Consider the following 12,386-nt stretch of genomic DNA (forward strand, 5'->3'; position numbering starts at 1 on the left):
ATTGGGGTTCAAATAGCAACAGTTAGATTCTAATTGCAAATAGTAGTTAAAAGCATACGTGTACAAATTTCATTTTGTTATAAAAATATACCCTCTCTTTTTCTTCTAGATTTGGAAGATCGCAAAGTATTAATTTATACATCTTACAGAAATATTCTTTCAGATAGTAGTGAGTATAGTACATAGGAATATTGCTTCTGTTCAGGTGTATATAAATATATCCACCCTTTTTCTTCTTGTAGCAAGGTTCACCAAACTAGAACCTTTTAGTTACGTATAGTTTCGTTTCGTTTCGTATCAATTATAAGCTAGCTTGTAGCTATAACATGAACATGTGGAACAAATTGTTTGGAAAATCAAAATCAAACTGCCTCCCACACCAAAATCAAGTTATTGGGAGCGACGCAATGCAGCTTGCGAAGTTGGCGTTGCAACAGCTGCGCTGCAATGTATGTCTGGAGGAAAACAAAGTTTGTAAGTGCGACCAAAGCTTTGAGAGCTGCAAGAGAGTCGCGGGTGCTGATGAGCACCATGCAGAGGCCAACAATTCTGTTACGCATTCTGTGATCAACATGACAGGGATGCTCATAGGTATAAAAGCTTCCAAAAACTAGATTTATTTGATCCATAAATCTATTATGTGCGTGTAAAGTTTCAAAAACAAGATTTATTTGACAGTTTGAGTTCTTAAAAGACATTACAGGGTAGCCTTATGATGGATGTCCTTTACGTAAGATATATGCTAACCTTTCAAACTCTCTCACGTGCAAGAGATGTTTTTTTCGTCATGCACAAATTTTGATCGACTTTTTGGTTTTAACTTCACCTAATTTTATTATATTTGTCAAAAGTATTTGTATATCTTAATGAGAAGTATTCTCTTGATTTCAAATATATGTACTTATAAATATTTAGAAATTCTCTATCTTGGCAGCGTTTAATATGTTACTATCAACTGTGATTTTAGAAAAGTTATCAAATACTAACATTTAGCTTTTGCATATTAGTGGCTCGACTAAAAATATTACCGACCAAAAAAAAACAAAACAAAAAGACTTCAACAAATATGGTAAATAATTACTTTTTGCATGCTTTTTGTGTTGCAGGTTTGGGACAGTTATCAACTCCATATGCCTTAGAAACTGGGGGTTGGTCTTCTGTATTCCTATTAATAGGACTTGGGATAATAAGTGCATATTGTTCTCATCTCCTTGGAAAATGTCTTGACAAACATCCCAAGTCAAGAACCTACACAGATATTGGACACAACGCATTTGGATCCAAAGGAAAATTTCTAGCAGCATCCTTCATTTACATGGAGATCTTCATGGCTCTTGTATCCTACACCATCTCTTTGCATGACAATCTCGCCACAGTGTTCCTTGGGATCCAACTCAAGGTTTCGTGGCCTAAGTTACCAAAATCTCAGCTCTTAACCTTCATCGCCGTCTTGGTAGCTCTCCCCAGTCTTTGGTTGAGAGATCTCTCTTCCATATCTTTCCTTTCCTTCGGTGGTGTTCTCATGTCACTCGTCATTTTTATATCAGTGGCATGCACCGCCATTTTCGGAGGGGTGAAATTGAACCACACCATACCAGCCCTCCAGATTCATAACATTCCTGCAATATCTGGCCTGTATATCTTCAGCTTTGCAGGACATATTGTTTTCCCCAACTTATACAAGGCCATGAAAGACCCATCCAAGTTCACCAAGGTAAACTTCTTAATTTATTGTCTCTCCAATCATAATAAGTTAATCTCTAGTACTCTTTCATTCTCTCTAAATTTAGAACACGTTACATAACTAAAATACCATTTCCAATCACTTGATCACCGTTAACCATGAGAAAATAATTCATGTTTACCACCACCGTTGGATAAGAATCTAATTAGGATGTGACCTAAACTTGAATACCAATCATTCTGTTTTGATTAAAAACTTGCTGATCGTGGACTTAAGTTTTTTTTTCTGATCCAACGTTAGGTGGGTGGGATTTGGACTAAGTAATAACACACTGAGCCAATAATGATTAGTTCTCAAACTTAAACTACTGAAGTGATCAAAACCTAACTAAATTACTATATTTTTACTTTTATCTCTCTAATTTTATCCTTCTATATTTTTTAAATTCTTGCAGGTATCAATAATAAGCTTCACTTTAGTGACAATACTTTACACATCCCTAGCATTCATGGGAGCCAAGTTGTTTGGTCCTCAGGTGAATCCTCAAATCACTCTAAGCATGCCTCCTCATCTTATTGTGACAAAGATTGCTTTGTGGGCAACTGTGCTGACACCAATGACCAAATATGCTCTTGAATTTGCACCGATGGCTATCCAGCTTGAGCATAACCTTCCTCAATCTTTCAGTTCCAGAACAAAGTTGCTCATCCGGGCCATCGTTGGTTCAGTGCTACTTCTATTGATTCTAGTACTAGCTCTCTCTGTCCCATATTTTGAGTATGTTCTCAGCTTCACTGGATCGCTTGTAAGTACTGGCATTTGTGTCATTTTCCCTTGTGCCTTCTACCTCAAGATATGCTGGGGTCAAATTTCAAGGCCTCTCCTGGTCCTCAACCTCACTCTAATTGCATTTGGCACCCTCCTAGGGATAGTTGGAACCATTTCCTCATCAAAGTTGCTCCTAAAAAACCTCAGCAGAGCTCACTCAGCCTGAAGAAGATGAACCAAGTATCTCATACATGCCAATAAACTAATTTGCTTTTCCCTCTGGGATGCGTGTTGTGTCTCTATTTTCTCCTTTGATAATCTTTTAGCTTTTTCTTTTTTCATGTAGTATTTGTGAAGATAAAGCTCTATAGACATGTATCTACGGTTGTCATCATATGAATAAAGCTTTTATAATAAGCTCTTTTTTCTTCTTTTCTGTATATGTTGAATAATAAAATGTTCATAACAAAATAATAGTTAAGATTTCAGTCTTGCGAAGTTTTTAACTTTGGACTCCAACAATAATCAATAAAGCCAATGGGCTTGGAAAAAAAAAAATTGAAATTCTATTCATATGTTTGATAATACAAGGGAATTTTAATTAAAAGTGTTTTAACTAAAACATATTTTAATGAATTTTATTAATAATAAGGACAAAAACAATGGGGTTGTGGCAGTATCATAATTCAATTGAATTTGGGTGAGGTGGTAGCATCGTAGTTAAATTGAAGTTTGGTGGCACATGTGGATGAGAATTTCATACAAGGCAAGAATAACGAAATCATAGCTACAAAATAACAAACATCATTAGTCTAATCGACGAACACCCAAGGAAAAAGGGGAAGGTGTCTGCCAAAGAGCTTTCAATGCCAAAATCAAAGAGAGAGTTTGAGAAAAAAATATTAACTAGAGAGTATTCTGAGAATAAAGTGGCAATTTCAGTTTTACGTGTTTGACTTCGCTATTTACACTAGTACAAAAACATGTTTGCGCGACGGAAACTTGCGCAATGTAGGAAATTTTGTCGCGCAAAGTATGTTTGCACGATGCTAAACACAAAACGTCGCGCAAAGGCCGTTTGCGTGACGTTTTGTGTTTAGCATCGTGCAAGATTTTGGTGCCAAAGCAAGAATGCTTTACCGCTTTTTTTCCCAACTTTGCGCGACACAAAGTGTTGTCGCGCAAAGGCCGTTTGCACAACGTTTTGTGCATCGTGCAAAATTTTGGCGCCAAAACAAGAATGCTTTACCACTTTTTTTCCCAACTTTGCGCGACGTACGTGGAGTCGTGCAAAGTCAACAACTTTTTTTTTCTGAAATAACCACACAGGGGCCTTTTTCTTCACACTCAACCTTTCTATTTCAAACTCTCTATCTCTCTCAACCCTCACCATCTTCACCTTCAAGTATTGTATTTATTTGATTAATTAATTAACTATTTATTGATTACATTTATGCTTGGATTTTTTTTATTTTTGTGTATTTATGTTTTTCTTTAATTATCTTTGTGAATGCTTATTTTTAACAAGTTGTGCTTTGGTTTTGAACAATTGAACGAGTAGAATGAATGACTAGGAGTATGAAGGATTTTGATAGGTTTAGGGAAACAAAAGCTCAGAAACTGCAAACTGCTCAGTTAACTTGATCTAATTTAGGGATAGATTGATGTGTGCTCAAAAATGGATAGATTTCATTTCTCACCAAATTGGGAGGAGGAAACTAGAATGTTAGAGATTTAGAGAAGAAGCCAATTTACAACTTTGTCAAACCACTGTTCTATTACATGGTTAGTAATCATTTTAGGTGTAGTCTCTACACTTTACGATTTAGAATACGTGGTCTCATCATATAGGTCCTTAAAAAATAATTTTAAGGCAGGATTGGAAGGGGTAAACAAGAAGTTAAAACTGGGGAACATAGAAATTTTGGGTGATGTCAATATGGAATCGTCCCATTCTTTGGTTTAGAAGGATTAATAGTTTGTATCTATTTTATTTAGTTTCATTAATTATTGTGATTTAATTTATTTGTACACACATATTTTTGTACATCAAGTACAAAATTGTTTTGTGTTATACGAAGTTAATACTACTTAACTTCGCACACTTTTTTCAAGAAAAGCTTAGTTTTCCGTTTGAGAATTAGTTGGAATTCGTGTATGAATGCAAAAGCATGACTGCGGTCCAATTAATTCTTGAATTGTCCCATTTTTTGGATAGTTTGGGAATGCATAGTTATGTGTTGTAGTTTGCTATTCACGGATTAGGTTTCGATAGTGGAAATTTTGGTAACATTTCCTGATGTTCTTCGAGTACACGGTGGATATTAAGTTTCTACAGCGTGCACTTGAAGAATTGTATGGAGATGCTGTCGAAATTATCCCACGTCAAAATTTAATCCATTGTATTCGTAAATTACGGCACATAACTGTGCATTCTTGAATGGGATAGGGCCCTTACCGGAGGAATAAGGTGACAAGACAATAGTTGAAGTTGTTGTAATTCTTGTACTTTTATTGGGATTGCTAACAAAATGGACAGACATTGGATACATAATCATAATAGATGTGATGTTGAGTACTTGGATGGAATAGATGAGTTCATTGAATTCGCAAATAGACACAACCTAGGTGCAACTCATATTTGATGTCCGTGTAGGAGGTGTAACAACTCAGTGTGGGAGACATTCAAAAATGTTCGATTTCATTTAGTAAGAAATGGGATGATGGAGACCTATACTACTTGGTATCATCATGGAGAACGATTAGACCAAGCTTCGTATTCATACGTGACACGAGTGGCGACTGTTGAATCTAAGTGGAGTGTAGTGAACAAGTTATGAATATTCTAAATGACGTTTATCCATACACCTCGAGCAACGCCAATCAGGAAGGGGGAGATGATGGTCATCCAACCATGGACAGTGAGGCATTCAAAAACTATGAAAAACTATAGAAAAATGCCATGCAAGAATTATATCCGGTTGCGAGAACTTTTCGGTGCTCACAACAATTGTTTGATGCATGGCAAGATCAAGTTTCGTTTGTCAAACAAGTGTTTTGATTACTTTTTGGGAGTTATGCAGATGATGCTTTCAAAGGAGAATTGCTTACCTGAAGATCATAAAACTACCCAAAAAGTGTTGAACGGTCTCGGATTAGGGTATGAAAAAATTCACACATGTGTAAATATTTGTATATTGTTCTATAAGGAGAACAAACAGTTGGGTAAATGCCCTATCTACAATGAGCCGACGGTTAAAATGACATCATAGAATAGAAAGACCAAGATTCCACAAAAAGTAATGCGTTATCTTCCATTGAAGCCTAGGTTGCAACGATTGTACATGTCGATGCATACCGCAATATACATGAGATGGCATAAAGAGGGACGGGTAAATGATGATGTTATGAGCCATCCTATTGAAGGAGAGACATGGAAAGAATTCGATCGGATGTACCCTGATTTTACAGCTGATCCACGCAACATCAAATTCGATCGGATGTACATGATGTTGACTCTATTAATTACCAAAGATCTAGGAAAGTCCATTGATGTTTATTTGCAGCCGTCGGTTGATGAGCTAAAAGATTTATGGGAAAACAATGTTCGTACATACCATAACTATACTGGGCAAATGTTCACCATGCGAGCAGCAATGATGTGGACAGTAAACGATTTTCCCGCTTATGCAATGGTTTATGGGTGGATGACTAAGGGTTATTTGGCATGTCCAATAAGCAAGGAGGATGTAACATCATCTTGGCATGCGAGAAAAGTTTGTTATCTTGGTCATCGTAGATGGCTCCCTTAGGACAACGAGTGGCGTCAGAACGATAAGGCCTTCCTGGGGCACAAAAGAGACTTGGCTAAGTGCAAGAGAATGGTCTGGAGATGAGATTTTGGATCAGTTAAACCGTTTGGAATTTGGTCATTTTGGCAAAGGGGTCAATAAGCCCAGACCAACTACACATCTGAACTGGACGCACAAGAGTATGTTATTTGAGCTCCCATACTGGTCTAAGTTAAAATTGAGACACAACTTCGATGCTATACATATTGAGAAAAAAATGTGTTTGATACTTTGGTCGGGACGATTCTAGATATTGAGCAAAAACGAAGGACATAATTGCAGCTCACCTCGATTTGGTACGAATGGGCATTAGGTCATCCTTGTGGATGAAGAGAGTCGGTGGTACATTGAAGAAAGACCATCCTTTTTTTACAGTTAAGCCGAATGGGAAGAAAGAGTATTTCAACTTTATTTCTTCTGTAAACTTTATTTCTTGCGTGAACGTGCGGGGGTGTAAATTCAAACATGAAGAGTCATGACTGTCATGAGATACTCCAACGCCTTCTTCTAGTTGGTATTCGACACTTATTGCCTCTTGATGTGGTGAAACCAATCGTGTTGTTGTTGAGATTTTTTTCATTGTTGACTGTAAGGTGTTTGCGGAAGTCAGATGTTAAACAATTGCAGGACGACATTGTGAACATCTTATGCAAGTTCGAACAAATATTTCCTCTAGCTTTCTTTACAAGTATGATTCACGTGATGATTCACTTGTCAAATAAGGCATTGCTAGCTGGACCAATGAACTGTCGATGGATGTATCCAATAGAAAGGTACTTAATTAAGCGTCTATATATATATATAATAGATTCATAATCAACGAATGCTTTGAATAATTTGTAGCATACCTTTTATTTGGGCAGATCTTGGTGAGTTGAAAAAATGTGTCCGAAACAGGGCAAAGCCCGAAGGATCACTTGTGGAGGCATAGGTCACATATGAGGCACTTACTTTTTGTGCAATGCATCTTCAAGATGTTGAGACGACTTTCAATCATCCTCAACGCAATAATGATGGTGGTGTCAGAAAAGAGAAACTGTATGTTTTTGCCCACATTGCGCGACCATTAACGATCCTGTAAAAGGCGAAAGGTGAATCGTTTACCAAAAATAACATGGAGGTAGCACATTGGTTCATACTCAAAAATTGTGATGAGGCTTTGCCATACCTTGAAGAGCATGAAAAGTTGATGAAGTGGGAACATCTTTCACATTTATATGCCAAGAAGCACCGTGACTTGTTTCCTTCATGGTTTCACGCACATGTAAGTTGCATGTGATTTGAATAGAGCATATTTTCCAACTTGTTCATGCCCGTCTTTAAATTTGGTTACACTAATAGGTTAACTTTTTGTATATGTTATATTAGATGAACAAATTGAAGGAATTGAATTCACCCTCTTATGATGAAGAATTCTATAACTTGGCGAGAGGACTGCTTCACGTTGAATTGTTCTCAAGTTGTCATGTCAACGGGATCAAGTTCTTGGGGGCAACATATGATGACAAGTCGTCTACTCAAAATAGTGGCATCCATGTCCCGGGTGCAGGCAACAGTGAGGATATTGATTTTTATGCCACACTAGCTAGTGTAGTACAATTGCTTTACAAAGATAGGTGTCAAGAGATACTGTTTAAGTATCTTTGGTTTGATACAAACCCACATAACCGAATGAGTGTTAAGCGAGACCATGGTTTACTATCAGTAAACATTACGAGACATTGGTACGATGAAGACCCATACATTTTGGCAACTATGGCGAAACAAATATCTATCTATACGACCCTAAAGCAGGCAATGGTTGGAAAGTTGTTCAGAAGATTGATCGAAGAGGGCTATATGATATTCCGGAACTAGATCATGATGATAATGATGACAACGTCGCTGACCAATAGTTATTAGTTCGATTGAAATTAGTGAAGAAACACTCCGGGATACTAATATTGTCCAAGAACCGTTTGACATACCTAGAGTTCCTAAATTCGAAATATTAATTGACCTTGGTGATCTGCATCAATACAATGCACCGAAATAGGCAAACGAAGATGAGGACGAATGGGAATCTAGAAATGATAGTAGTGAAGATAGCGAGTTTTATTATTGTAGTTTGGATGAGGATTAATATAAATTTATAAGGGAAAAAATAGGAGGCTAAGGGTTTAACACTGCTTTGCATCTACCCACACTAATATTCCCAACAAATCGTCATTTTATGATAGCAGTAAGTTTTATGTTTTATGTTAGCTTTCTATTTGTTTTACTCTTAGTTGCATTTGATAATTGCGTGATTTTGATGCTGAAATTTCAAAAAACTGTGAAAATATTCCACATTTAGGATAGAGTGTAGGTTAGTCTCTTAATCACTGGTGAAACTGCCATGAAGAATCTGAAGATTCAACTTTTGAAACTAAGATTTCCATCTCGGCTCGATATTATAGTTTGAGATATGGAATTAATGTTGTAGTTTGAAGGGTTTTGGCTTCTTATGGCACTGCCCTATGTGATTGTATGCTATAGTGCTAGTATAAGTCTCTCTAGTCTGTTTTTCTCCCTACATGGTTGAAGCCGGCACTCTAATAACAACTTCAGTTGAAGTAAACTATATTTTTCGAATAAGAGAAAAACAGAAAATGTTGGTTCAACTATCTGCTGTTACTCTTAATACTGTTAGAAAATAGCTACGTTTCCTTTATGCTATATATCTTTTGTAGGTCATATCTCCATTAGCCGAGGACCGAGGCCATCTGAGTGAAAATGTATTTCCTTCATTTTGTTTTGATTCTTCTTGTTTGTGTTTTTCTTCACCATGAGCAAGATCTTTCAGGGTATGCATAATAACTTTGTTTAATTTTAACACTTACAGGGCACTGCTTTGGAACCTACTATGACACCAAGGATTATGCCTGAGACCTCTTTCGGTCCCATTCATCCTCTTCTTACCAAGGTATCTTCAATTCCTACAACAAATGAAAATAAGGGAGTTAGTATTACCAGATCTCATGAGGTTCATGGAAAATCTATTACAGATGGAACATCTTCAGCTACTGGGAAAAGGGTAAATCTGTCTCTTGGTGATGTAAGTTTTATGTGCTTACACATGCTGGAAGAAAGCATGCACTAAATGTAAAGTATGTCGTCTTTTTTGATGGCTGCTGTTTGTTTTTTTTTTTTTTTTTTTAAGTATCAATACCCCATTTATTTCTTTCCAGACTGTACTACGTTGCTTCCCATCTTTTCTTCCAAAAATATGTTTGGAGTGGATACTTTGAAGTTTGTTGCCTCTTATGATTCTCTTCTTAGGTTGCTAGTGGATACTTTGAAGTTTGTTTCTACTATGTTAACTATGCATGGTTCTTAAATTGTAACATAACAAAAATTGCCTTTCCTATTACTAACCCTTTTTAAATGCAAGCATGTACTGATATTTTACTACTTATAAGAAAACAAAAAGTTGAGAGTGATGGGGCAACATATAGTCCTACAATGAATAAGAAATTAAATAAGTAGTTGGCTTTGGAATGGGCATGCTCTTATGAAGGGAAAAGTAAGGGTCACCAGATTTTGTCACCTCAAAGTTTGTTTCTCTGGTGAGCCTTACTTTTTCCTTCATAAAAGCACGCCCATTCCAAAGCCAACTACTTATTTAATTGTTTATTCATTGTAAGACGATATGTTGCCCCATCACTCTTAACTTTTTGTTTTCTTATAAGTAGTAAAATGTTAGTACATGCTTGCATTTAAAAAGGGTTAGTAACAGGAAAGGCAATTTCTGTTATGTTACAATTTAAGAACCATGCATAGTTAACATAGTAAAAACAAACAATTTCTGTTATGTTACAATTTAAGAACCATGCATAGTTAACATAGTAAAAACAAACTTCAAAGTATCCACTCGCAACCTAAGAAGAGAATCATAAGAGGCAACAAGCTTCAAAGTATCCACTCCTAACATATTTTTGGAAGAAAAGATGGGAAGCAACGACCATCATATCTTTATGTTTTTAGTACAGTCTGGAAAGAAATAAATGGGGTATTGATACTTTACATTTAGTGCATGCTTTCTTCCAGCATGTGTAAGCACATAAAACTTACATCACCAAGAGATAGATTTACCCTTTTCCCAGCAGCTGAAGATGTTCCATCTGTAATAGATTTTCCATGAACCTCATGAGATATGGTAATACTAACTCCCTTATTTTCATTTGTTGTAGGAATTGAAGATACCTTGGTAAGAAGAGGATGAATGGGAACGAAAGAGGTCTCAGGCACAATCCTTGGTGTCATAGTAGGTTCCAGAGCAGTGCCTTGTAAGTGTTAAAATTAAACAAAGTTACTATGCATACCCTTAAAGATCTTGCTCATGGTGAAGAAAAACACAAACAAGAAGAATCAAAACAAAATGAAGGAAATACATTTTCACTCAGATGGCCTCGGTCCTCGACTAATGGAGATATGACCTACAAAGGATATATGGCATAAAGGAAGCATAGCTATTTTCTAACAGTATTAAGAGTAACAGCAGATAGTTGAACCAACATTTTCTGTTTTTCTCTTATTCAAAAAATATAGTTTACTTCAACTGAAGTTGTTATTAGAGTGCCGGCTTCAACCATGTAGGGAGAAAAACAGACTAGAGAGACTTATACTAGCACTATAGCATACAATCACATAGGGCAGTGCCATAAGAAGCCAAAACCCTTCAAACTACAACATTAATTCCATATCTCAAACTATGATATCGAGCCGAGATAGAAATTTTAGTTTCGAAAGTTGAATCTTCAGATTCTTCATGGCAGTTTCACCAGTGATTAAGTGACTAACCTACACTCTATCCTAAATGTGGAATATTTTCACAATTTTTTGAAATTTTAGCACCAAAATAACGCAATTATCAAATGCAACTAAGAGTAAAACAAATAGAAAGCTAACATATAACATAAAACTTACTGCTATCATAAAACGACGATTTGTTGAGAATATTAGTGTGGGTAGATGCGCAGCAGTGTTCAACCCTTAGCCTCCTACTTTTTCCCTTATAAGTTTATATTAATCCTCATCCGAACTTGGTTTTGTCAAATCCTACAGTTAAAATAAAAAATTGAAATTTTGATTGAAAAAATAATTAATTAAATTCGAATTTAATTAATAAATAATTATCGAATTTAATTATTAGAGCTCGAGCCAAGGCTTATCTTTTGATGATTAAATATATATTAATTAATATATATCACACCCCAAAAGCCCAAACCTTGGGTTCAAGCCCAATTTTATTCTCCACGATCCATCTTTCCAATCACTTTGTAAGAGAGTGAAATGGGTACTAAGTGGAATATCAAGCCCAATTTTGTTCTCCACAATCCATCTTTCAAGTCACTTTGTAAGAGAGTGAAATTGGTACTAAGTGGAATATCCTGTAATTTTAAAATTCAATAATTCATTTGTTAACATTTCAACTTTATCAAAGAATACCGTGAAAGTCTTAGACTCAAGCATTCTCAAATCCTCAAATTTTGAAGGGGTCATCTGGAGCTTTAGATCTCTCACTTGTTTGTCACCTTCATGAAGTATTCTGAGCTTGTCCCAAGCTTGCTTGGCAGTTGTGTAATAACAAACATAAGCAAACTGAGACGAAATGGCAAAAACAATAGCGTTTCTTGCTTTCTTATTTGTCATGGCCAAAGTAATTTCTCCTTGAGTCCATTCACTTTTGGGCTTAACCACATATTTACCATTAACATTTCTTGATGGTGCCCTCCATTCCAGGGTAAGATAGTCAACTGTAATTAAGTCTTGATCGTCCAAAATGATTTGAAACTTTTCACTCCATGTAGCATAGTTAGTTCCATCAAAGTACGAAAGAGAATTGCAAGAAGCAGCTACATGTTCACGATCCATGGTGAGATTCCACCGAATACCAATCACTCCAAGAGATCGCTCTATGTATATCAAGAGCAAAGCTCTGATAGCAATTGAAATTGGTACCAGACGGAATATCCTGTAATTTTAAAATTCGATATATGTTTGACTGACTAGTACATGTCACCAGTCAACTAAGATCATATTTGTTAGTTTACCATAACTAA

The 12,386-nt window shown here is 36.1% G+C and overlaps 1 protein-coding gene across 1 annotated transcript; it reads left to right on the forward strand.

Moving 5' to 3' along the window:
* The first annotated feature begins 238 nt into the window (after positions 1-238).
* LOC137736515 (amino acid transporter AVT1H-like) lies at positions 239-2,886 on the forward strand. The gene is made up of 3 exons (XM_068475775.2): positions 239-591; positions 1,107-1,714; positions 2,139-2,886. Exons 1-3 carry the CDS (start codon positions 327-329, stop codon positions 2,676-2,678), a joined length of 1,413 nt encoding a protein of 470 aa, XP_068331876.2. The 5' UTR covers positions 239-326; the 3' UTR covers positions 2,679-2,886.
* Positions 2,887-12,386: the final 9,500 nt, after the last annotated feature.

The sequence above is a fragment of the Pyrus communis genome, chromosome 13, assembly GCF_041283825.1.
Source record: "Pyrus communis isolate YQ-2024b chromosome 13, ASM4128382v1, whole genome shotgun sequence".
Classification (NCBI taxonomy): Eukaryota; Viridiplantae; Streptophyta; class Magnoliopsida; order Rosales; family Rosaceae; genus Pyrus; species Pyrus communis.